Here is a 27,594-nt window from a genome sequence, read left to right as displayed (position 1 = left end):
GGACTTCAACCTCCAGCATTTCATTTTGAAACCTTTAAAGCTCAATTTCATACAAAACACACAAACAAATCAAGTATGTAAATACCACATTACGTGCAGTTAGTATTCTTCATTTTTGGTGATTATAAAGCGCAATTAAGCACTTCAGCGTTTGCGCCTATTCACATCCCAGCTGTCCACCTGTCTGAGGCCTGGGAAAAGACCTTGGCGCTGGTTCACGCCGCGGCGCCGTCTCTGTAAAAGACGCTCTGCGCGAATGAAAAGGGGCGTAGAGCTGCTCCTCGCACAGCCCGCGAGCTCCAGGCGCTCCTAATAACGTGCTATCAAAATAAGACCCCCACTTTCTCTTCTTCGTTTGATCCTAGAAAGTGAAACTGTGCTAATTACGCGACGGAGACCATCTGGACTCTTCGTTAACCCTTTCCGCAGTGATTGTAGGCTGGGCGCCATTAAGTATTCTCGATTTAAACGGCGCTTTCACTAGGAATTAGCTTGATTTGACGTCGTTGTTTATCTTTGAGCTGAATGTAAAATTAATGCTCGCGTGACTTTGCCAAAATCACTTACGTTCTGGAGAGAGAGAGGGAGAGAAAAAAAACATTACCGTCTCAAAAAACATCCAGTGTATTATCACCACACACATACACACCACACTCCAAAGATTAACAATTAATTTAAAACATGACATTTCAACAATTTATTTAGATGTCATTCCATACAGAATTTTGATGTTCAAACGCAGGTTATGCTGGGTAGAAATACTCCATGTAAAGAAAAACGTATTTGTCCTCTAATTTCCCTTTTTTCCAAAAACAGATAAACATGTAACTATATACATTTAACATCTTATATCAATCCAAATATTTTCTCACTCCAAATTTTTTGCAATTTTTCCATTAAAACATGTTTATCAATGTTCCATATTCACAGTATTTCTAATCTGTGTGAAACAATCCAGAAAACAACGGTTGTCTGACATAAAATGTGTGTTCATAAGGAGACGTTAAAATAACTACATTTAAATATTACAGCTATTTATGATTCATTTATTTCACATTCATTTTTAGGGGGAAAAAAATACATCAAATGAATACAAAAATTTCCCATACATCCCTTTGCAGATTCTCCTCTAAAAAGAACTGCATTTTTGACGCCTTTCTAAATAAAAAAATATTTCTAAGAGCTAATAATGCGAATAATCATCTTGACCTCTGTCTCGGCGCTGTAGCCATTCGCAGCTCTGCACCACCATCTAGTGGTGTTATAGGGAATCACAGGTATGTTGACAATAATAATGGAACAAAAGTCAGTAAAATAAACTGCACCTGCAGAGAACATCACAGGTGACATTTGAACAAATGCAAACAGGTGAAAGCAGGTAATTTAGCTGTTGAGTTTTTCCACTTCGTTTGGTGTGGCCACTTCGTGAAGCTCATTGTGACCTTCCTCCTCCCCAGGCACCTGAAACAGACACATTTCATTACAACACAAAACAAGTATTGTTTGAGATACTTTCTTTGCATATTGGACATTCATTGTTCAACTTAATAGTTTTATGTGTCCTAATAATGACAATCCTTTACTGCACATTAGGTTAATAATGCCTAATAATTACACTGTTTGTCAAGGAATCTTTGTTTGAAAAACACAAAATATAGTATAAAATGTAAAATAATATAAACATGGTATCAGAAAGTCTTTACCTCCCAGTAGAGTCCATCTTCAAAGCAGTGAGTATCTGGAGGAGCACCGTAGACTGGCAACTTCAAAATGAACCCTGAGAGTGCACACACATATTGCCATGTTACTCTGAGGTAAACAAATCACAATATACTGTACACAGGTATACACAGAGAAGCATAAACAATCTAGCTAGCTGTCATGATGATTAATTTCTGTTTGATTAATTTTCATACAAATAACTGTGATTTAACAATTTAATTGTCTATTTTAATTTCACTTACAGTGTTAAGTGTCTACACAAGATGCGAGCAGTGCAATGCAATAAAAGCAAACAGAACCCATTATAATCAGCGATGCTGTCTACACTGGATGCGGCACAACGCAACACAACAAATCTCAGACAGTAAACTGATGCCCCATTCTATTTCTGACTCCAAGTTAGTTCATTCAGCATTATATAGTTTAGTCATCTGTAAATATTGTTATTTTCTCAGTTTTTTTTTTTCATTGGTTTTCTCAAAGTGATGATGAAAAGAAACCTAAATGCTTTATAACCTGCATATATTCACCTCTGACACATCAACTTGATACTGTAAATGTGGTTTTGTCTTGCATGATCCCCAATCAGCAAAGTACAGTCTGATTTAGATGACTGTTTGCTCCTTTATTTGTTGCTGGTTTGAGTGGCTCTGGCAATTGAGTAAACATTCTTTTAGTGAAGACAAACAGTTTTGCATAATGAAAATGTGCACCTTGAATTCATTCAGTCGTGTTTGACAATCACTAAAGGATCACTAAACTTTTTAGACATTCTTAAAGAGTTAGTTCACCCAAAACTGAAATTTCTATCATTAATTACTCACCCTCATATCTTTCCAAACCCTTAAGACCTTCTTTCATCTTCAGAACACAAATTAAGATATTTTTTGATGAAATCCAACTGTTTTTTTCCCCCCCATAAAAACAACATAATTACCACATTCAAGGTCCAGAAAAGTAGTAAAGACATCATTAAAATAGTCCATGTGACTACAGTGGTTCAACCTTAATGTTATGAAGCGACGAGAATACTTTATGTGTGCAAAAACAAAACAAATATAACGACTTTATTCAACAACTCTGTCTCTCCCCTGAATAAAGTCATTATTTTTGTTTTGTTTTTGCACACAAAAAGTATTCTCGTTGCTTCATAGCATTAACCAATGTAGTCATGTTGACTATTTTAATGATTTCTTTACTACCTTTCTGGAACTTGAATGATGTTAATTAAGTTGCTTTCAATGGGGGATAAAAAAAAAAAAAAACCTCTTGGATTTAATAAAAAAATATCTTAATTTGTGTTCCAAAGAATGAATGAGGGTTGTGCGGGTGTGGAACGACATGAGGGTGAGTAATTAATGACAGAAATTTCATTTTTGGGTGAACTAACCCTTTAATTTTATATTTTAGAAAACTGAATAGGGGCAATAGTCTGTTTTTCCATACTCTGTTTTTTTTAATCCATACACTTATTCAGACCTGGATATTTCTCAAATCAAATTCCATACTTTTCCAAACTGCATAGGAACCCTGTATTATTTATATTGTTATGCAATAGTTATATATTTCTGTAGTAAATTCTTCACATTCATTTTTAAGGTGGATTGACTGACATGTAACAGCTGAAAGTGTTTGATTTTGCAGATATTTAAAGGGTTAGTTCACCCAAAAATGAAAATAATGTCATTTATTATCTAACACTGACGGTGTGCAGTAGCGTCTATGCAGAGATAAAAAAAATGTGCATTATTTTATTATGTTCATTTACAGATTAGGTCTATTAGAATATAGGTTTACATGATTTAATTTTTAATGTTCAAAAATCTTTCTTACAATTTACATTGTTGCAGCACCTGTTTACAACCTCTGTCTGAACGCTCTGTTGTAGTTTCAGTTTCTTTAGAATCCACCTTCCAAAATGTGTAGTCTGCTCTGATTGGTCAGCTGGCTCCTGTCTGTTGTGATTGGTCTACTGCTTAGAGTGTGTGTTGGAAATGTAATGCCCCTTACCATAACCAGTGAGTCCTGAGGCTTCCTGAGGCTATAATATTGCTGTTACTACACTTTGGCATTAGTTTTGCCACCTCATTTTGAGCCCGAGTGCGATAATGACTGTCAATTAGAACAAGCTGATCGACCCGAACCACCTTCGCAAGCACGATTTATGTAAGAAGTTTCACAGCGGTAATTTGTTTTATTTTAAAGCTCTCCTACATTTCAGATGTGCTGTTGTAACTGTGTAATTTCTCTACATCTTTGCAAAAACTGTATGTCCATATAACAATGACCTGCATGGAACTGCACAGTTCAAGAAGAAACCAGCAGTCAGACAAGAATGCACTCACCACACTTTACAACTGTAACCCACCTGTAACTAGACCACCAAACAGAGCAATTCCCAATGTGACAGCCAGGGAGATAGCCTGAAACCCTCCCTTAGATTCTGGGTTCCATTCTTCATTTTTAACATCACCGAAAACTCTTTGCAATCTGTGTAAAATTGGATACAGAGGCAAATAAGTGTCTGTTCTCACACAGAATGAGTTCTGCAATATTTCGGCCGTGTCACACATGTATTCAACACAAAGCAAAATATTTACCTTATTAAGTCAAATTTAAAATAACAATACATTACATATATAAAAAATACAGCAATAATAATAATGTGTAAATTGCATATTGTTACTAAGCAATTAAACTAAAGATAATGTTGTGTGACAGATATCATTAAGACAATCACAAAACTTTATTTATGCAAATAATTACATATCAACTACTGACTTACCCTTCTCCATATACATCCTTGGATGCCACGGCAGCAGTCACAGCACCCACCACAGCTCCCAGAATTCCTGGCATTCCATGCAGGTTATGAATGCCACAAGTGTCCTGAATCTTCAGTTTCGACTCCAAAACCGGCTAAAAGAGCATAAAAGACCAACCAATGGGATACTGAGGATTGGTTTGGGTGTTTACAATTGTGTGTCAGAGAAGTGTGTGCTACTAACCGTGAGGTATTTGTATCCCAGGACTGAAATAGTTCCAGCTAGGAATCCCACGATCATAGAGCCAAATGCAGTCAGCATCATCTCCCCAGCTGTTCCCACAGCAACACCACCAGCCAGTGCGGCATTCTGAATGTGCACCTGAGAAAGACAGAGACTAGTGTGAGAGTTTGTAATCTTGCAGTTTGTAATGTAATATCAAAGATGACCAAAAGGGGATGCTCACCATGTCCAATTTGCCTTCTGGGTTGACGAGGGAGGAGAAAGCAAATGTAGCCACTGTGCAGGCGGCCAGAGAGTAGTAAGTGTTCATGGCAGTTCTGTGCTGGGGGTCCCCGTAGTTTGTAATGGCTGAGTTGAAGCTGGGCCAGAACATCCACAAATAGATGGTACCTGAGCAGAACCCAAGCTTTAGTGGCTTGAAGAGCCCTGGATGACCACAGGCCAGAATTTTGTAGGCATGTAAACTATTCAATTGACTCACCGATCATCGCAAAGAGGTCAGACTGGTAGACAGACGAGTTTCTGTGTTGGCTCTTGTCCAGGTTTGGTCTGTACAGGACACGGGTCACCATTAAACCGAAGTATGCACCAAATGTATGAATGGTCATGGATCCTCCAGCGTCATTGGCCTATAGATACCATCGATAACATAAGTTATGACAACACATCGTAAATGTGAGAATATAAATATGTATATAGTTTTTGAACTCTTTATGCAAACTTCAGCTAATGAACATTAGCTCTTTCTGTGGATATTTAATTTAAATTTAAAGTAAATGTAAATGTGAAGTACTCAAATGTAATGTAGTAAAACTAGTTTTTGTTTTAAGGTCTAAGGTAGAGCTACTAATGATGCACTGGATTTATCTAACCGCTTACTACCATGTGCACACTGGAATTATAACAGCAGTACCATGGATTTGTTTTAAATATGCATGTGTCAAACATTAGAGAAGCACAACATATTGGTTATCGATATTGGATATTTAATTGTGTATGTTCATTTTCTCTTTTTTTACATTTAGATTAACTTTATCAGTTCTCAAAATACTATACTGTAATGTTTTGATGGCTAAATGCATTTGAATCATTTAAAACAATTTATAATGTTTTCTTTTTATCTTATTTAAACAAATCTGTATAGAACTTTAATATTGGCATTTGTCAGTTATCGGCCATAAAATGAAAACAATTATCAGCATATGGTTATCGCCAGAATTTTAATATCAGTGCATCCCTTTAAAACAAATGTCCAGTGTCTGGAAAACATTATTCATGTGAAAATTACAATATAATTACAATTAGTAAAATTTGAAAATTCAATTTTTGTGTGCTTTAGATAGACTGTGTTTCTATACTCACCCCAAGGATAGAAAGCAGAATGAACTCATTAACGGCGAACAATGTCACCTCAAAAATGGCCATAACAAGTAACTGCACAGGACTGGTCTTCCCCAAAACGGCGCCAAAAGAGATCAGCACAGCACCAGTGCAGAAGTCTGCATTTATCATGCTGCAGAAGAAACACATTCACTTTGAGTAATTATAAATATAAATGTGCATGTGCTTGTGTGTTAGGGGCTGCAAAGTTTAGTCAGCTGCTAAACTGCCACATCCACTTGGTGGTGCTGTGTTCAGCTGTAATCCAATATACAGACATGAGGCCACAGCAAGAAATGTGCAATCAAAACATGAAGGATAAGAAACCTAGAAGCTTACAGTTAAAGAAATTTTAGCTGCATTTCAGCTAAACTGATCAGACTTTTGTAGAAAATCTCTCATCTTTACTGACAAACAAAAGATCTTCATGAGCTGCTGCCGCTGGCCTCCAAACATCAGTAACCTCTTAGGGTAAAATGCAGCTTACTGTATGTAACATTTGTTTAAGGTTTTACCTTTCCACACCAACTTGAATCTTGCCACCGTGCATGCCGTGCAAAAAGCCCTGCATAAGTGTGGCCCACTGTAGGGAAAAGGCTGCGATGAGGAAGTTAAATCCGACGCTACTGAATCCATATCGCTGTAGAAATGTCATCAGGAATCCGAAGCCGACGAAGATCATCACGTGAACATCCTGGAAACCTAAAACACACAGTCAGTTAGCAGTTTTTCCGTTCTTCTCCCTCACATTCTCATTGTTTTACATTTTTAATAGTATTCTCATGACTGTAATTGATCACTGATATGTTTTTCATGACATTGGTACTTAGCAGCACCGTTCAGGGCCAATTTTACACTATGGGTATGCTGAACCCAACATTAACCCCTGTGTGCTTCTCTGTGTAGAGCCATTCATTCACCCATTTTACTTTTTTTGACACAATTACACTGTTGCCAAGCAACTGGCCATTGACCTGGGCACCAATGAGGATGGCACGGCCCCTGTGGGCAAACTGTCCCACATATCTCTCACACTCACTCTTCTTTGGCAGCCCATAAATAAGTCTGAGCTCTATGTGTAAGCTGAGTTTGCTGCAGGACAAATAAGTCTTTAAATGGATAGTTCACCCAAAAATTATACTTGTCTTTCCAAACATGACTCTTTTGTAAAACACAAAGGAGACATTTTGAAAAATGTCTCACTGATTTTTGTCCATACAATAAAAGGCAATGCGGTCCAAAGTGGTCATTTTGGACCCCTTTGACTTTCACTGTATGAAGTTCTTCAAAATCTTTTGTGTTCCACAGAGGAAAGAAATTCATACAGGTTTGGAAACAAGAAGTGGCTTGATCCAAGAACTGTGAAGAAATTTATTTGTATCCTCACAGAGCAAACAAATTAAACCATGATCTATAGAGACCTCTCAAATGATTATAATACATTATAATATATTATATTTAAGTACACAATATATATAGATGTGATCTACACCCTTGAATGGAGTTGTTTCTCATGTGACACCTGTTGTGTAGTTATGTGCCCTGCAGTTTAGCAGTGACAAGCAGAACCACTCCCATGGACCCTCTTTTCAACTGTCTATATAAAGATGAAGGTCAGTGACCAAATACTGTACAGAAAAGAAGTCTTTCACAATACAACAAAATAACTGTTCTTTGCCGAGGGATCTGTCCCTTTCTTTCTTTATCCTACCTAATTTATGTAGTATTCTGTTAAATCTGGTAAGTGAAGTCTGTATGTCATGATTTATGCAACTCATCGTATATAATTCACACGTAGGTGTGTCCTGGGCTTGTAGCGCAGACACAACATGCAATAAAAAGAATGTAATTAAGTGGTTCACACAAGTTTGGCACTGAGGGCACGTTTAGTGCAAATCGCAGAGATTAAAATACGAGACTTGGGTTTAGTAAAGCGAGATGGATGAGAAATCCGACTATAGTTGAAATGTGACAACAGTTGCACAAAGGCAAGCACAAAACAAATAATAAATCAAGCTTTTGAAGAGATCAAATTCTTAAAAGCAAACATGCTTCACTTAAACCAGTCAGACTGCTCAAACACAAGTAGCACAGTTTAGGCCAATGTGTGTCTGCAGTTTACCCAATCAAACACATTCCTGAGGTATCAAGTTAAAAGGCACTGCATCTGTGTTTCTGCTGGCTAACTCAATAGATTTATTGATCTGCATTATTTTTTTAATTATTACCCAATTACATGATCATAATAAATCCACAAATATCTTCTCAACAATGAATGCTGAATATATAAAAATCCAGCCCTATTTACTAGACTTCTACACATCATTTTATATGTCACTTACTGGGATAACGATAGTAGAACTCATTCTCATAATCCTTTCTAGGATCAGTTCTATTTTTATTCCACAGCTTGGCATCAGTGTCATGGTTATACTCCACCAGTGTTCCAAAGAGGATGATGAGGATGACCTCCAAGATGATGCATATCAGCGGCAGCCGTAGCCTCATGTTAGTTGAAGAATCAGCCATGGTGCTTCCCTTTTGCCAGTATCCTTTGCTCACTCTCTATCCCCTTCCCTCTTTCTGGAGCAGGGCACAGGCTCTGATGAGTCTGGAGGCAGAGTGCAAGAGTACATCAGCGGACACAAGTCTTTTTATTGTTAGTTTGGCCACTTGATGAGCTTGTCAACGCCCACCTGCTCTCTCAAGGCTGCTGATTTGTAGCAGTTCTGGGCTCCTCCCTCACCTTTTTTGCTCATGAGCTGTGCAAGGAGTATCTTTTGGGCCGACAAGAATATTTAAGTCAAGCATGAACAATGCTATTGCAACTGAGCGATTTTTAACTGCCATACAGAAAGGTCAAAGAGATGGGCAAATATTTGTGTGGAAAGGTGAAAAAAAACATTTCTGGGTTTTTGATTGGATAAGGTGAGGCAAGAAGTAAAAAATTAAAGTTGAGAAAACTTAAAAGTTTAAGGCAACCAGCTGGGGGAGATTTTTAAGTTTTCTCAACTTGTTGTTGTATAACAAGTTCAATTTACAACAAGTTGAGAAAACTCAAAAAATCTCCTGCAGCTGGTTGCCTTAAACTTTTAAGTTTTCTCAACTTTTGATTTTTTACAGTGTGGGTCCAGTGTTTTGAAGGCGATAATGATCACAGTTCTGTTAATATGTGGGCTGTAAATAGAAATATAAAGGTGAGACAGGGAGTGTCTTAGTCATATTCAAACATGGTGGTGTATATTTTATCCACATTTAAAGCAGTAACTATTACAAACACATACTTTTTTTTTTTCAAAAGTTTTCTTTTTTTCCAGCATTCACTTTTAAACACATTCCACAACACACATAAATTTTGAAATGACAAGGACATGAACTCAAAACCTTCAGGATTGGTTCTGATTGATGAACAGTATATAGGCCTATATGTTTTTTGTTTTTTTTTGTGATATATTAATTAAAAAAAAAAAAAAAAAATCACTACTGTTCAAGTTTGGGTCGGTAAGATTTTTTAATGTTTCACCCAGGCTGCGTTTATGTGATAAAAAATACAGTAAAAACAGTAATACTGTTTACTGTGAAGAACTATTACAATTTAAAATAATTTCTATTTTAATATATTTTAGAATGTAATTTATTCCTGTGATGGCAAAACTAAATTTTCAGTCTTCAGTACCCACATTATCCTTCAGAAATCAGTCAAATATGCAGATTTGATTCTTATTATTATCAATGTTAAAAACCTCTGTTCTGCTTAACATCTTAATATCTTACTGACCCCAAACTTTTGAGAGGTTTATTTCTATATATATTAAATACTAATAATGCAAATACTAGAAAAAATATTTATGGCCTGTACATTTTCTCAATTCTCTCACCATTAGAAGGTGTAGTAAAAGAACATCTTGGATCCTGTATATACACATACATATGTGTATGTGTAGACAAAAGAAACACAAGAAAATGTCACAAATTAGTGACAATGTCAAATCCACCAAACATCCCACTGGCTGGTTTAAACTGTCTCTAGATTCACAGGAATCATTTACACTGTGATGTTTATACAACACCGTTGATAAAGGCCTACAAAGAAAAGCTACTAATCCGGCTCTGTCTGACAAGGGCAACTTAAAAGAAAACACAAAAAATGAGGGTTTAATCCCTCTTTGCACTCCTGTGGCATGATAAGAGCATGAGAGGTAATTCTACAAGCTTTGGAAATAAAATAAACAAACAAGAAACTTGAGTGTTTTCTTTTTGTGAAAATTAGTTACAGTACAGAGCAAGAACAACATCATAACCATAGGGAAAAACTACAGGTGAGGCAGGTTTGAATCAAATTTTACATTAAAGGACATGACTAAATAGTGAATATTTGAGCTTTCTTGACAAATATATTGCATATTACTAGCTCTAATTCAGAAGTTTAAGGTTCCGTGTGAACCAGAAGTTGCGAAGGACTTTGCTTCAGTCTTGTGACGTATTTGAAACAGAAAATTTAATGAGAAAAAAGAGGGCGGGGCTTGATTTTAGCGCATATCCTCGCCATGCATCTATAACTCAGAGAAGATGGTTGTAGGGGAGTGGTTAAGGATGTTCTGCCCAAGCCGTCAAACTGACATCATCAGGGAAGGAACGCCATACAGAGATGTAGCAATTTCTCAGATTTTGACTAAAGATTATGAAACCGAACTAATTTTTTTCGGTGGATTAACCTGCACAGATTAATTGTTCACCACAAGACAAGTAATATGCGCTACTGAAGTAAATAGGTTCAATTTTGATATTATGCAGACTTTAACAGGCTGACAAAATGTTAAAACAGCTTCTCTAAAAATCTCTATTTAGGCACAGCTTTCAAGACTAACCCTAAAGCTAAACCCATCAAGTGTCATATTGACTATTCTGGTCAACAATGCTTGACCTTTGATCTCTTTCACCTCTGCTTTATGAGTTGCTGAAAAGCGCTGGGTTTACAAACATCTGTGCATGTGAGTGCAAGGCCTTTCCAAAATCTCAATTTTTTCTTTCAGACTGAAGCCTTGTGAAAAATGCTGGTATCTCAGGTATTTATTATTAAAGCTCAGAAATAATGGATTGGATTGAAATTATGAAAAGGTGATGGATAAATGATGGGACATAATATTGGAAAAAGTGCACACTCTCACATCTGAAGTGCTTTTGAAAGAAAGTGAGAAAAATATGACATGACAATGGCAATCAAAAGGAGCAGCGTAGCTCTCATCAACAGCAGTTTTAGCAAAACAACTGCTCTCCGTGTGAACCAGCTCAGTGTACACCAGAGGGAAATTCATGGTGCAGGAAAAATCAAGCCAAACCTGCACTCCCACTAAATTCTGTCACTGATTTGGGTGCAAAAACAACAAAATGGAACAATTCTTGAGGGCTCCAAGAGGTGAACTTGGTTATAAAAGCCTGTAGATAAATCTGTACTAACTAGATAACGCCACTTCCAAGAGATTTTCTTCACCATCAACAAAGCTACTGTCCAGTGGGGTCTGTTGAAAGATCTCGAGATCGGGTACTCCAGAATTCCTTTACATGCAGCTACAGGTCCTGGCATACACATTCATCATGTGATATTGAATAGGGGGGAAAACAGTTTAACTTAAAACTATAAGCAGTGAACCACTAACTGTCTTTCAGGCACTGCATGCCATGTACATACTATATTTCTTTATGTTACTGGCATGAAGGAATGCCAAGTAGGGTTGGGCGATGTCCCCTAAATTCGCAGTTGATGATGTTTACAGTAAATAATGATGATTACAGTGATATCGTTGGGGGGCGGGGGATTATTTTAATTTTTCGTTATTATGTAATTATTATTCGTTATTTTACTTTATTACTTTATTTATTTTATTTTCCAACTAATGACTCATCCGGGCTTTCCAATAGGTTGCACGTAAGGGGAAAAAAAAAGCTTTCTTCCACTTAAAAAGAGTTGTGCACTTTTAAGCACTTTTTATTTTAATATATCTCTTTACATAATTTTTTCTACTTAAAACCTATAATTTCGTAATTTTACTAACCCAACTAATGACTCATCCACACTTTCCAATAGGTTGCACGTGAGGGGGGAAAAAAGTAGCTTCCTTCCACTTAAGAAGAGTTGTGCACTTTTTATTTTAATATATTTCTTTACATAAATACTATTTTCTACTTAAAAGCTATAATTTCGTTATTTTACTAACCCAACTAATGACTCATCCGGGCTTTCCAATAGGTTGCACGTAAGGGGAAAAAGTAGCTTTCTTCCACTTAAGAAGAGTTGTGCACTTTTAAGCACTTTTTATTTTAATATATCTCTTTACATAAATATTTTTTTCTTCTTAAAAACTATAATTTCGTCATCCGGGCTTTCCAATAGGTTGCACGTGAGGGGGAAAAAAAGTAGCGTCCTTCCACTTAAAGAGTTGATACAATGGCGTTCTTATTCTTTGTTGTTCTTCTGTGTTTTAATAAATTTGTCTTATCAGAATCACGTTCATTCTTTCATTTGATTAGACATTATGGCCAAGGAAAATTGTCTTTAAAGGTATTTATTAACCAGACAAAAGTTAATTGACGTTCGCTGAATTCTGGGTTTATATCTTAAACTGCCGCTTCAGTGCAGTATAGCCACAGAGCTATGTAACAATGAGCACAATCTCCCGAGACACTACAATAGGCTACTAATAATTCATTAATAAGGGCTGTTTTCTTGTACAAAATTAAATATTTTAAGTTAAATGTATAGTGTTAGACATGTAAAAAAAAACAAGATTCTAACAATGTCAAGATCAAATGCCTGACACGGTATTTTCACAGACTAACACACGTCACGTCTCTGGCATAGACTACAGTATTTAAAATAGCATATATGCATTAGTTATATTCTCAATTTAATTTACAGAGCAATTCCTGCAAAGATTTTAGGTTAACTATAGTCTATAGAAGAGACTAGGATTAGTGTGTTTTTTTTTTTACAGTCTATGCTGTCGACTCGCAAGACTCGCAACGGAGCTGGGCGGGGGCGTGGCATCACGATGGTGTCTCTCCATCGTGATGTCGGTCAGCCATCACAATGGACGATGATATAGTCCATCGGCACAACCCTAATGCCAAGTGATTTCTTTCAGAAAAAGGAAACTGTAAGAAAACACAATTGTACATTGTTTATTCAATGATGAAGACCTGCAGTAACCTTTCAGAATAAAAAAGATAAAAAATTATAAATTACTGCGTTGCGTCATTGCAGGACAATTGTGAAGATCGATTTGAAATGCCTTATTCAAAATACTGTTACTAGTCTAATTATTTTAACACATCTACTAACAGGAATATCTATATTATATTTTTAACATATTCATATCTGAACCCATTACTCCCAGTGTAATAACTGGGAGTAAGTGACCTCATAAAAGTATTTAGAAACATCAACAAAAAAATCTATTGACAGTAAACAAACAAGAGGCCTAAGTGCCCCTCTTTGTGTCAGAGTTCAGCCTGAGGGTGAGGACAGGACTGTTGCCAGGGCATGACAAGTCATTACACCTTTTCTCATTTAACTCGGTCTTTAACAGATCAAATGTTTGCACAATAGTTTTATGCTAATCAGGTCTCCAATATATGCGATCAAGTTACACATACAAATACATTATAGTGTCTATTATATCTCTATTCACACAATATACTGAATACTACAGTAAATGATGATGTAAATTACTATCTACCAGTATGAAAAACTAATTTTTACAGATAGCTATCCACTTCTTCATGTTAACACCATACCAGCTATTTAACATTCAAACAATCAACATTTAAACTTTGTGATTCTGGTCAACCATAAAAAATATAAAACAGAATACATGGAGAGTTTAGCAATGTGGAAGTTGTCTCTAATTGGTCAGGTAGGATGGGTCTGCAATCTGCATAAGGATTTTCATGTTTTAAATTTTTGCTGCATATATTCAGTGGACATTAGAGTTTCAGAGTGTACAATGTTTTTATCATTTAGGCATTCACACCAAGGATGATAACTATAAAGATTTTAATAATCATTGCGATATAATGAGAATAGCAAGGTCCACACCATATATATATATATATATATATATATATATAGATATATATATAACAATAACAACACAGAGGAACAATTTCGTGGGAATCACTTTCAGAAAACTTTTTCCAGCTGATGAAAGAAAAAAACATTGACAACCAATCAGAATACACCTGACTTTAAAGTCAGCATGAAATGAAAGCTGCTGTAGTCTTTTGTTCCCTATTGTGATGTATATCCAAGTGAAACGATGTCTTGAACAAGACAAAATGTAGGGCGGGACTTGATGTTGTCTATAAGGAATTGATTGGATTGTTGGATCATTGACATTTGTTATTGCTGTGATCTCAAGTTAGTGACAGGTTGTCCCACCCTCACGCCAGTAAACGCCAGATGTTGTTGCAAGACTCGGGGAGGGGAAGTTATTTTTTTATTAAAGATTATGAGGGCACATCAATTAAAAAAATAAAATAATGATGTGCATTTCATGGTGATTATTAAAGATCTTGAGCATTTAAAGCAGCAGATGACATAGCAGTGCACGCTTGTAATAAACAGAGTGATATTGACTGATTGTGTACTGTAATATATAGTTAACACTCATGGTGTGAACGGGCCTTCAGAGTGAACATAAAATGCAGTGTCACGTGACACCAGTTATCTTTGTGTGCTAGGATGGTCTCACATTTTCTCATTAACCACTTTATAGAAATTACTAGGTCACTTTTATTTTTGTCGGGTACTTTTCTTTGCATTTGATATAAATTAATAAATGCACCTTTTATACAAATATGTCATAAGCGGGCCTAGATAAAATCTAAAGATTTTTTTCTTAACTGATTTTGGAAAAAAAATCTTCAACAGAAGCACAACAGTAGGGTTTTGTAAGTAAAAATCCCATTCATTTTCTCACTTTTGTCTTTTCTCCGATTTTCATATATATATATTATTCATTACAAATATAGTTTGTAATGTTACATCTCGGAGATGGTTGCTGGGGTTCATGGCTTTGCAGTCTTTACTGAAGTATTTCTGACATCCCTATAGAGAAAATGAATAGAAAAAATATTTCCTGAATCAAGGCAGCTGAAAAAGCGAGCAATCACTGTTGTGAAAGTGCCTCCTGAGATTTGAATTGCGTCTGAAAGCTCCCATGCGCCTCTAGACTAACGTTAGTGGAAGACTGTCTGTCCCACACACAGGACACATAACCACACAAGGTTAGCGCTACGGTAATTAGCAACGAACGAAAACAGAATAATTCATAGCAAACCTCGTGATGTTAACTATACAAATTACACAAAATATGCTTAAAATAAATATATAAAAGAACTAGACTCCATCCTTTTACAATAACATACTAATTAGATTGGGATAATAGGTTACAGTGAGGGAGATTTTCAACTTTAAAACTCCGCGTTCATAAACCAGAAAGCTAAATCTATGAAATTTACGATACTATTTTTCATATTTATGTATAACTTTCACACAATTATAAAAAGGTATTGATTATATATAAGTGGTTTTACACTTTACTTGCCTGACTGGAAAGGAAGAAGACGTTAGCTTTCTCCAGAGAAATTCGTGAGTACAAAGAGTGTCAGTGGGGGAGGGGCGCGCGCGACTGGCGCTACAGATACCCGCGTAAAAATAGTATGAGTAAAATGAGTATATTTATCATTTTTTTTAAATATCAAAGCATTTTTAACAAAGACATTTACATGAGAAGTATAAATTCATTTTTCCCCCAGCATAAATCTTGTTAAATTTATTTATTTTTATTTCTCATTCTCTGATGGCCACTTCTTGCTTAGAGATGCTTAAGTTTTTTTCTCTCTCTTTAAAATCACCAAGAAGTCAAAATTCTTTTTCCCCCCCTTTTCGTAATGGAATATTGCTGTCTTTGTTATAAATGATACATCCGTGCACATTATAATATATATATATATATATATATATATTATATTATGTTATATCAGTCCTTCCAGGATTTTGTGGGATTTTTTTCTGATTTTTGCGGCCTAAAATGACTGAATTTGTGGCGGCTTTTCTCAAAATTTGCAGCAATATTTACGTTTTCATGGTTTCACAGAGATCATCGCCCCCAGTGGTGAAACATTGAAATTTCGAAACGTTTCAAAACACTTATGACGTAACGAAGCCTCATTTACTGAAATCACGTGACTTTGGCAGTTTGATACTCCGAACCACTGATTCGAAACAAAAGATTCATAAAGATGCGAAGCTTCATGAAGCAGTGTTTTGAAATCACCCATCACTAGATATTGTTGAATAAAGTCGTTATTTTGGTTTTTTGGCGCACGAAAAGTATTCTCGTCACTTCATAACATTAAGGTTGAACCACTGTAGTCTCATGAACTGTTTTAAATATGTCTTTAGTAGCTTTCTGGGCATCTGAAAGTGTTAATCAACTTGCTGTCAATGGAGGCCTCGCTGAGCCATCGGATTTTAAAAATATCTTTATTTGTGTTCTGAAGATGAACGAAGGTCTTACGGGTGTGGAACGACATGAGGGTGAGTAATTAATGACAGAATTTTCATTTTTGGGTGAACTAACCCTTTCTAAGGTGGCACTAGCCCCTGATTTTGCAGTGCTGTGAGGACTGACAGAAAAGCACTGAGCTTGAGTTGAGATGCAGATAATATTAACTTTTTTTTTTATTATTAATAAATATAAAAAATATATACTAGGGTGTGGAAATAGCTAATAAGCCAATAAGTGCTCCTCTGCAGCATCTACTACAGTGGTAATTTTTATTTCTAAATAAGTGTTTGCTTTCCTACATCGTGTAGGAAAGCAAATGGGGACAAACTATGAAGTATGAACAAATCATGTTTTGGACATCACATTAAAAAATAACATTCAAACTGGGCAATATTTAAAGCTTTGAAGTGCTGGGAAAAGTTGTGTGAAGCACTTAAAAGTACTCGAAAACATTAGACCATTTCTGCCACAAGTTATTTCTGTTAGTGTCACACAGTTTCTCATGGTTTCCAGATTACACGTGCGCTGGGAAGAAACCGCTTGAATTCACCACAGAATAACATCACTGTGAAATCTTGTTAGAAGCATTTAGGTTAAATTCGTCGCAGAATTCTCTGTTAAACCACAGATAAACGTTTCACGTTTTATTCTACGACATAAAATACATTAGTAATACCCCCTTGTGATTTTTTTAAGCTTTTACTTGTCTTGAAAAAGGCGGTTGCTAACAAATGGCTAAATGGGACAGAAGTTGTCGGGGACATTAAACGTCCTCATGCTCAGCAGGTAAACTCATCTGCTCACTAGTCCACTTATAACAGCATCCTTGCAAACTCTTCTAACACAAACTTTTAGGGAAAATGTTTTTAAATCAAGATTAAAAGAGTTGTCGGAAGCTTAATGGTGGTGATGTTGAAGTCTTGCGACCGTGGTGTATTTCGTTTATCCTCAATTAGCTTTTTCTTCTGCCGATTGAATTTAGGCTTCAAATGTCATAAAAGTTGTGTTGATTTGATTATCATGATGTACAAAACATGTCAGAACCATAATTTTGTATAGTCACAGAGCTTATTTACTACAATAATCCAAAAGCCAATTGAAAATGCCATTTTACTTGGATATATGTCACAATAGGGAAGAAAAGACTATTGTAATTTCAATTTCATGCCAGCTTTTAAGTAAAACTGTTAAAGAAAGTGTTTAAAATCATAAATATTCACATGAGGTGAATATTTAAATTCATTTAAATTAATTTTGAATTAATTTGAATTAATTAAATCTGTTTTATTTTACTGGCAGCAAGTCACCTCATAGCAGGACATTTTCACTTGTGGAAAAAAAATCAATCATGTATGATACAGTGCATTTCTACAATGACATTGTAACTGAAAAGTTTTGCATGATCTGTGATCAGTTGTGTGTTCCATAGATACTGAACATTACTGTCATTCCAAACCACAGTGAAGCGTAAAAAACGTGATGATCACGAGTTCTTGAGCACACAGACACACCTGACGGTACCATCATTTGACTCACAAATTTAAGTAAATTATTTCAGTTATTTTCTCCAAATGGGAGATTGTCACTTTATAGCACAATGAGGAATATTCAAGCATTGCATAAGACCCCCTTACCCTGCCCCATCCCAAAAAACAAATTCCTGCCAAAACCACCACAATCATGCCATGCATGAAGTAGATTGCTGTGAAGTGCGAGTCACTTGATCTATCCACTTCATCTTTGTGAGATAACTAAATCAAATGATCAGTGAGTATGGGGGGGGGGGGGGGGGGGTGGGGGGGTGTTATCTGAGGAACATATAGGTAACAGAAAAAGCTTCATGAGACGCCAGCCAAGATCCCACAAGATACGAACATGACAAGACCTGCAAGTTACATAACAGTTACATACATAGCTTCAGGTTGAAATAAACATCGGGATACAGCAAAAAGGGAGAAAGAGAGATCACTTATATTACACAGTAAATTATAGAGAATCTAAGACTTTTTTCTCTGTTCTCTTTTTTACAGTTGCTCAGTCTTGTGTATTCGTGTGCATTCTGCAGGCCCTCTGAATGAAATTCGCTTCAGGGAGCTAGAAGTCAGCCTTCAAGTGAGTGTATGAGTGAGATTCCATTCATGTGTGACTGAGAGAGAAAGAGATGTCTATCTAGATGTGTGACTGTCACATGGAAACGCACGCCCAAAAATTTCTCCGCAAAAATGTCAGCCATCAGCAATTTTACCGACAGAGGTTTGACATTAGGGACAGAGAAGATAAAAAAAAAAGAATTTTACACCATAGTAACTATGATAATTGCAACACTGGAATCATAATTAAAATGTATGAAATTACGCTACTTATTTTCATTTGTTTGGCAGAACCATTAGATGTAGATGTGAGCCAAAGTGAGGTGCTACGGAGAAACTTCGTATATAGTCACAGCTGCCTACACTCTTAAAAAAAAGGTTCCAAAAGGTAGGTTGATTGGTACACTTTTTGCCATTGAGGTGACTGGGAAAAAGTGTCCCAATCAACCTGAATTCACCCCTGGTTTTTCCAGCAGTGCCATCGAAGAACCAGTTTTGGTTCCTAAAAAACCTTTCCTTGACCAGTTCTTAAAAGAACCATTTTTAATCTTTTTCCACTAAGAACCTTTTGTGCAAAGGAAATGTTCCATGGATGTTAAAGGTTCCTCATAGAACCAGATGCCAATAAAGAACCTTTATTTGAGTGTATACAAACTTTCATTAAAAAGTCAACAATTCCAAGAAATTTAAAATTAAAAAATAATAAAATTATGAAAATAAAATCATCAGAATAAACTTAAAACAAACAAAAAATAAATAAATAAATAAAAATACTTAAAGCTGCAGTCCGTAAGTTTTGCCTCTTTGTTGCCATCTCTGTTTGAAACCTGCAATTGCAGTTACTTGCGGAATTATCATTTTTACGTGGGTTGTGCATCGGCATGACTTCTCAGTGCGGATTAATCTAATGTTTGCTGTCAGTCACCGCACTGGTGTGGATACTGTACTTCAGAATCACAGACTGTAGTCTTGAAGTATGACCAAAGTAAGAATTTTCACTGGAAAATGTCATCTGATCAAGTAAGTAACATGTCTGCCACTTTTGTTCTGACCAACTGAGGGGAAAAAAAAGCTTTACAATAAATCACGCAGCCAATGGTGATTAAAATCTAACGATCGCTTAGCTCATATCACATCAAACCGTGCAAATTATTATTATTGTTATACTTTGTTCTCAAATTGTAAATGTCAACAACATCAGCATTGAGTGACTTTGTGTATTTAGTGTGTATTAGCGTTACCTGTAGATTTCAATTTCTGTACAGTCTAATCTCTAACGTTAATTTGTCTAGTAATCCGCCATCTAAATGATAAGTTTAATTATTGCAGCTGCTGTGAGAAAAGGCTATAAATGATCCAGCCTCACATGCGATATAGCCTACTGGAACTCGTTCTGTATACAGACGTGACGCAAAGACGTGCTCGAATTTCCCGCGGAAACCCACCAGTATCACCTGAATTATTAAACATTATTACAAGCTTACCATTGTGAATCAGGCTAAGGTAGTTTTGAACACTGGCTGGTTATGTACTTGCTCAGAAATTGATTTTGGATAAATTTTAACCAAAAAAAGTTACAGACAGCAGCTTTAAAACCATGCAACCAATTTCTAAACAGATAAGGAATGATCATCACATATGTGGATTGTATAGATTAAAGTTTAATTTAATTAAATTGCAATATTTTTTTCATTAAATTGGTTACATTGCCATTTTTTTTTTTTTACCTAATTCTAATCTTTAAATGTTTTTATTTAATTATTGTTATTTTTGTTGACTTCATTGTTATTTTATTATTTCTTTTTGATTTATTTTGATGATTTTATTATTTTATGTGCTTTTAGATGTGAAATTTCAACACATGCAGAAAAAAACCTGAATTCATCCAGTGTGTTCAGAGCAATGTAAATCAGTGATGCAGAACATTTTGTGCTGTAAAACCTAAGCAGGTGTGTTCTTACACTGCAGACTTTGCATGCGAGTAAATGACAGTCACTCTCCAGAACTTTATCTGATCAGAACTCAGTGCCATCTACTATAAGAATCTCAAACTAGCGGCAGACAATGAACATATGACCAAACGGAGAATGAAATAGCTATTCATAGAGGAATGTATGAAGATAGCAATCAATCAGTCCGTCAGCATGCAGGGACTGCAGCCTCTATTGCAAAGAATACAATTCTACTGATAAAAGGAAACTGCCCAGAGATGTTCCTGTCAGGAGCTGTCAACGGCTCTATCTCAAAAAAAGTGCTCCACAATTGTGTTAACCATTCAAGTGGTTTACACAACATGTACACAAAACACACACATACTCTATTAAAAGGGAACAAAACATGCAATGAAAAGAGAATTCTTTCTCTCTCATCACAATTTCTGACATACAAAAGATGAGAAAAAAAAAACAGTAAAATAAAAGTTTTATAAAAAAAAAAAAAATGCATAACAACAACAAAAATATACAACAGAAATCCAGTTCTCTTGCAGAGTTCTCTGAATTTTCACATTTGGACACCTGAAAAGCTATTCTATCACCTTATTGAATCAGTAGTGTTTGACTTTAGTCTGACTCCAGATAAAGTGAACCTGGTTTGCACTGTGTCACATGTACACATTGCCACACTTCATGTTGGTTAGAGCCTGATTAACCTGCTGCTGTCCATACACAGAGAGAGAGGTATCGTGTTTGGTTATGACAGACCCACATACACATATCTGATCAACTACGATGTTGATGATAATGGTATGAAACCTCTAAGCACCAAGATGACACACCTTTCGGTCTACATTCTGCTGGTTACACCCATTCATCTACAGTATTGATTGGACATCTGTTCTGAGCTGTCTAAACTAATCATCATTAGTTTGTCTAAACTCAAAAAATTACAATTCTCATCATTATTTACTCAGCCTCATGTCAATTTTTTTTTTCCATGGAATACAAAAAACACCATAAAAGTTGTCCATACTATATAACTACACTGCTATACACTACTCTACTGTAAGATCTTCTATATGCTCACCAAGGCTGCATTTATTTAATCAAAAATACAGTGAAAACAGTAGTGGAATATTATTATAGTATAAATTAAATGTTTTTTAGTATATTTTACAAATGTAATGTTAAAATGTAATTTATTCCTGTGATGGAAAAGCTTAATTTTTAGCCGCCATTACTCTTCAGTGTCACATGATCTCTCAGAAATCATTGTAATACGGTGATTTGGTGCTGAAGAAACATTTCTTATTATTATCAATGTTGAAAACAGTTTTGCTGCTTGCTTAAATTATTTGTACAAACCTTGACACATTTTTTTTTTCTCAGGATTCTTTGATAGAAAGTTAAAATAAACAGCATTTACTCGAAATACAATGTTTTTGTAACAATTTAAAAGTCCTAACTGCCACTTTTGATCAGTTTAATGCATCCTTGCGCAATTTACAAAAAAAAAAAAAAAATCTTACAAAAACAAAACTTTTGAACAGTAGTGTACACGGAAACTATTCTTTCAAATAATCAGATTTCCACAAACAGCAATATAATGCTGCTTGAACTTGTTCAAAAATGGTTCAAAAGATACAGGAGCCAAATCAAAACGATATATGAAGGTAGCAGTGGGGGTGCTGATACAAGCCTGGGCTTGACATCAGAGTTAGGCAAGACGGTTATCCTCTGGGGCGAATCTATCATTTGTCAACCGCTGTCTTTTGTAACTGAGAGTACATGCATTTTTGAAACTACACCGTTTTGACTCAAACCCTACTTTCCCAGGGGCTGGGTTAACATGAGGTTAAAGAGTGAGTGGTTTGGGGGTGAGAGAGGGTTGTAGGTTATCAACTATTTATTAAGGACCTGGTGTATATTATTTGAATGCATGCATGCTGGATTTTCAAAAAAATTAAATTAGTCAATAAATAATAAAACTTTTTAAGTCGGCATGAAATGAAAGGTTAAGATAGTCTTTTCCCAATTGTGACGTGCACATCCGAGTGAACGGCTTCTCGAACAAGACAAAATGTAGGGCGAGACTTGATTTTGTTCAGGAATTGATTGGATTGTTGTGGTTTGCTATTGCTGTGATATCATTTGAGTGACAGGTTGCCCCGCCCTTGTGCCAGTAAACACCTCATCGGAGAAGAGATGTCTCTGTGAGAGGGAGGGGACGTAATTTTATACAATTACAAGGACACAGGAATTTGTGAATGTGCACGAATAAATGATTTATAATAAATATTGCAATATTCCATGAAAAAAAATAAGAATCGATTTCATTGTAGCTTTAAGAGTGTTAGAAATTAGAACTAGATGACTGGGAGTAAGTGAATGAGATGAAAATAGACAGAGTGAGACAAAGGTCAGCTAGACATGCCTTTGTGAACACAAACAGTTGAGGATGACAAAAAGAGCCATTGATGGAGCAGCACAAAGCAAAGTACACTGACAAATGCTTGAATTCCATTATAGCGCTTCTCCTCCAACTGCTTGTTTCCTTTTCGTGTTTGCATGCTCACTGCTGCCCGTGGGTCAGTGCTTGGGGGAGTTTAGTGACAAAGCTGTCATTGTGCACCCAGGTTGGAGAGAGAGACATACACAGAGAAAGAGAGCACAAACTATGGCCTATTCCACTTCCTATTTTTGTTCCGGCCCTGCAAACTGGTCAGCTCAGTTTATATGGATAAAACTGGTCATACCAATGCAAACATTTTTGACTGCACAAGCTAAATAGGCTAGTCAGAATAAAAATTTTTTCCATGTAGTGTCTAGTCAGTAACAGGGTTATTATAATTTACTAAATCCATAAAAAAATGTTTGTTCCTTGAAAAAAGTACCTGAAATTAAAATATACACAAACTTAAACCTATTTTATTTCACCCAGTTGCCAAGGAAACATTTGTAATTTTCATTTAGTTTAACTCATTGCTAAAATAACTAAAGCTTAAAACATTAAAAAAAAAAAAAAAAATTAAAATGAAACAGAAAATATAAAAAATAAACACATTCCAACACATTATTTTTCAGTTTCTGGTTAACATTAGTAGATCATGTTCATAGTTGATGTAATAAAACACGCCTGCAGTTATTCTGACACGCAATGGTTGAGAAAAGAGCTCTGTCATCATATGTTTGCAGGTGCCACTTGGTTTGATAGGCTATTTTCTATCCAATGCAATGAAATGTAGACACTTTAAGTCTAAATATCACATCCATTGACTGATTCCAGGGAGACATCATGCTTAATCACCAAATGAGCATCTTAATTCTTTTGCTTCCTCAACAAAAACACTGTGTGGGTTGGAAAATTATATTTTTTTTCACCTCAGCGCCTTTAATGGCTACCACAAAAATGTGAAGTTACCACCATCATCTGAGGTTTCCTGGTTTTAGGCATTATTGGTCTGTCTTTCAGAGTCGAGTCACTGAAAGGAACAATGAGAGTCTGTGTGATACTCATTAACATCTGGAGCAGAAGAGAGAAAAAGCCTGCGTACACATCCAACACTTGTCAGATGACCCTGATTGGTGCGTTTCTCCACTGCAGACAGAGCATCTCTGACTCTATAAGAAAAGAAGATTAATGTCATGGACTTTTTCTGGATGTCCTTTTTAAATTAAGGAAGAAGGCTGAAGACTAAGGTGAGACTTTTCATTTTCTCAGCTTTCTGTTTGAATCACATATCAGTAAAACTATAACCATCATTATGTTGTTTAGGGAAATGATGGAATCCACAATGAAGTCTATCGCTCTGCTAGTGATTTCAGCCTGTTTCTTCTTGTGTACCTCTGCAAAACACCACCATCATAATCAAGGTATTGCAGTTGATATTAGAGACTTTGTGATTACAATATGAGCATGATTTGAAAGCCATTACAGGACATTTTAACATAATATTAAATTACACGATGTTTTCACAATGTTTTTTTTTTTTTTCTAGACAAGGGCAAAGAGCTAAAATACCTCCTGGAACCTCTGGTATATGCTGAGGTCACTGCTCGTCGTGGACACACAGTCGTTTTGCCCTGTGTGATGAGGTTTAAACCACCGCATTACAGAGTAAAGTGGACTAAAATCGACCCCCTTAGTCAAGGAGTGGAAAACATAGTGCTTATAACAAATGGACATGCAGATAAGCAGTATGGCTCACTGGGACCTCGAGCGTCTCTCCGGCGTGCACACGACCTGGATGTTTCACTCCGTCTTACTGATCTGGAGCTAGAAGATGACGGCAGCTACCGCTGTGAACTGATCAACGGAATTGAGGATGAACGTGTTATTATTACTCTGAGGATTGAAGGTGAGATAATCTTGACCTTTTTTGTTCAGCCATGGTGACACTGAAGTTTGAACAACAGTAAATAATAATAATAATAATAAAGTTATAAAAAGGAAAAACAACAGAAAGAATACTACTACTACTACTAATAATAATAATAAATAAAAAATTAGCAGTAGTAGTAGAAGCAGAGCAAACTATTACTATTCCTTTTTATAACTTTTGTTATTATTATTAGGATAATAAATCATAATAGAGTGTATTATTTTAGATAACTTATAATGCTTAACCCTACATATTTTTACATAATAATATGAATTAATATATTTTAATATATTCATTATGATATAATTATTAATTTGACCATGTATTTCAGGGGTTGTATTTCCTTATCAGAGTCACCATGGTCGGTACAGATTTATCTTCTTTGAAGCTAAAGAGGCTTGTGCTGAACAGGATGCAACACTTGCCACCTACAAACAGCTTTACCAGGGTAATAATAATATTTACGCACTTTGATTGTTTACTTTAATGTACAATTGTACATTTTGAGCAATATTGCCCAAAGTTTCATTAAGGGGATAGTTCACCCAAAAAAATTAAAATTGTGTCATCATTTACTCACCCTCAAGTTATTCCAAACCTGTATAAATTTCTTTCTTCTGCTGAACACAAAAGAAGATATTTTGAAGAATGTCGATACCTAAATAGTTTCTGGTCCCCATTGACTTCCGTAGTATTTTTATTTATTTTTTCATACTATGGAAGTCAATGGGGACCAGCAACTGTTTGGTTACCAACATTCTTCAATATATCTTCTTTTGTGTTCAACAAAACAAGGAAACTCATACAAGTTTAGAAAAACTTGAGGGTGAGTAAATGATGACAGAATTTTCTGTAACACTTTAGTTTAGGGTCCAATTCTCACTATTAAAGGGTTAGTTCACCCAAAAATGAAAATAATCTCATTTATTACTCACCCTCATGTCGTTCCACACCCCTAAGACATTTGTTCATCTTTGGAACACAAATAAGATATTTTTGATAAAATCTGATGGCTAAGTGAGGCCTCCATTGACAGAAAGATAGTTAACACTTTCAAATGCCCAGAAAGGTACTAAACACATATTTAAAACAGTTAATGTGAACTGAATTTTTGATGAAATCCGATGGCTCAGTGAGGCTTCCATTGCCAGCAATGTTACTGCACCTCTCAAGATCCATAAAGGTACTAAAAACATATTTAAAACAGTTCATGTGACTACAATGGTTCAACCTTAATATTATAAAGTGACAAGAATACTTTTGTGCGCCAAAAAAACAAAACAAGAAATTTTCAACAATATGTAGTGATGGCCGATTTCAAAACACTGCTTTGGAACTTTACGAATCGAAACAGTGGTTCGGAGCGCCAAAGTCACATGATCTCAGCAGTTTAACAGTTTGATACGCGATCCGAATCACTGAACCAAAACAAAAGATTTGTATAACTCCGAAGCAGTGTTTTGAAATCGCCCATCACTAGATATTGTTGAAAAGTCGTTATTTTGTTTTTTTGGGGCACAAAAAGTATTCTCATTGCTTTATAATATTAAAGAATTAGTTCACTTTCATATAAAATTTTCCTGATAATTTACTTACCCCCATGTCATCCAAGATGTTCATGTCTTTCTTTCTTCAGTCGAAAAGAAATTAAGGTTTTTGATGAAAACGTTCCAGGATTATTCTCCTTATAGTGGACTTCAATGGCCTCCAAACGGTTGAAGGCCTATTCAACTTACGGAACGAACGCAGCGCCAGTTAAATTTTTTCCGTAAGTAGAATAGGGAAGGCGTAGGACATACAGCGTAAGCTTTTTGAAGAATACGAAAGTACGGTTTTGGCGGAAGCACTTGGAAGGCGATCATTTGTTTATATAAAGCATATAAATTTAAATTTTTTTCGAAAATGACCAATCGTTTCGCTAGATAAGACCCTTATTCCTCGTCTGGTATCGTTTAAAGCCCTTTGAAGCTGCACTGAAACTATAATTTTGACCTTCAACCGTTTGGAGGCCATTGAAATCCATTACAAGGAAAATAATCCTGGAATGTTTTCATCAAAAACCTTCATTTCTTTTTGACTGAAGAAAGAAAGACATCAACATCTTGGATGACATGGGGGAGTAAATTATCAGGAAAATTTTATATGAAAGTGAACTAATCCTTTAAGGTTGAACCACTGTATTCACACAAACTGTTTTTAATATGTTTTTAGTACCTTTATGGATCTTGAAAGGGGCAATAACATTGCTGGCAATGGAAGCCTCACTGAGCCATTGGATTTCATAAAAAATATCATAAAAAATTTGTGTTCCGAAGATGAACGAAGGTTTTAGTGGTGTGGAACAACATGAGGGTGAGTAATAAATGACATTATTTTCATTTTTGGGTGAACTAACCCTTTAACTAGTTGCATATTCCTAGGAAATTGGCTGTTTATTAGTACTTATATAGCACATATTAATGACTTATTCTGCATGATCATATTCTACATCCCTTAATCCTACT

At 35.7% G+C, this 27,594-nt stretch overlaps 2 protein-coding genes across 3 annotated transcripts in view; one reads left to right on the top strand and one right to left on the bottom strand.

The window, feature by feature from the left end:
- Positions 1 to 673: 673 nt before the first annotated feature.
- rhbg (Rh family B glycoprotein) lies at positions 674 to 8,747 on the bottom strand. The gene is made up of 10 exons (XM_051866484.1): positions 8,453 to 8,747; positions 6,626 to 6,812; positions 6,093 to 6,243; positions 5,212 to 5,359; positions 4,954 to 5,120; positions 4,731 to 4,868; positions 4,508 to 4,641; positions 4,091 to 4,212; positions 1,704 to 1,777; positions 674 to 1,461 (listed from the first exon to the last, which is right to left on the bottom strand). Exons 1-10 carry the CDS (start codon positions 8,637 to 8,639, stop codon positions 1,384 to 1,386), a joined length of 1,386 nt encoding a protein of 461 aa, XP_051722444.1. The 5' UTR covers positions 8,640 to 8,747; the 3' UTR covers positions 674 to 1,383.
- A 15,056-nt stretch (positions 8,748 to 23,803) lies between these two features.
- Positions 23,804 to 27,594, top strand: part of hapln2 (hyaluronan and proteoglycan link protein 2) — a 7,956-nt gene continuing 4,165 nt past the window's right edge. The window contains exons 1-4 of one of the 2 annotated variants that reach the window (XM_051866280.1): positions 23,804 to 24,407; positions 24,484 to 24,581; positions 24,707 to 25,066; positions 25,422 to 25,538. In XM_051866280.1, coding sequence (XP_051722240.1) covers positions 24,488 to 24,581; positions 24,707 to 25,066; positions 25,422 to 25,538 — 571 coding nt within the window. In that variant the 5' untranslated portion in view covers positions 23,804 to 24,407; positions 24,484 to 24,487. The remainder of the gene's footprint in view (positions 24,408 to 24,483; positions 24,582 to 24,706; positions 25,067 to 25,421; positions 25,539 to 27,594) is intronic. The other variant, XM_051866279.1, reaches the window with a different exon arrangement.

Source organism: Ctenopharyngodon idella, chromosome 16 (assembly GCF_019924925.1).
Source record: "Ctenopharyngodon idella isolate HZGC_01 chromosome 16, HZGC01, whole genome shotgun sequence".
In the NCBI taxonomy this organism is placed as follows: Eukaryota; Metazoa; Chordata; class Actinopteri; order Cypriniformes; family Xenocyprididae; genus Ctenopharyngodon; species Ctenopharyngodon idella.
Note: the sequence above shows the minus strand (reverse complement) of the source record. Positions and strands in the feature narration are given on the sequence as shown.

Excerpts from the sequence above, each read along its gene's own strand:
- rhbg (XM_051866484.1), bottom strand. The coding sequence starts at position 8,639 with ATGGCTGATTCTTCAACTAACATGAGGCTACGGCTGCCGCTGATATGC. Across the intron at positions 5,360-6,092 it reads TTCTGCTTTCTATCCTTGGG|GCCAATGACGCTGGAGGATC; the intron begins GTGAGTATAGAA and ends TGGTATCTATAG. Across the intron at positions 1,462-1,703 it reads AAGATGGACTCTACTGGGAG|GTGCCTGGGGAGGAGGAAGG; the intron begins GTAAAGACTTTC and ends TGTCTGTTTCAG.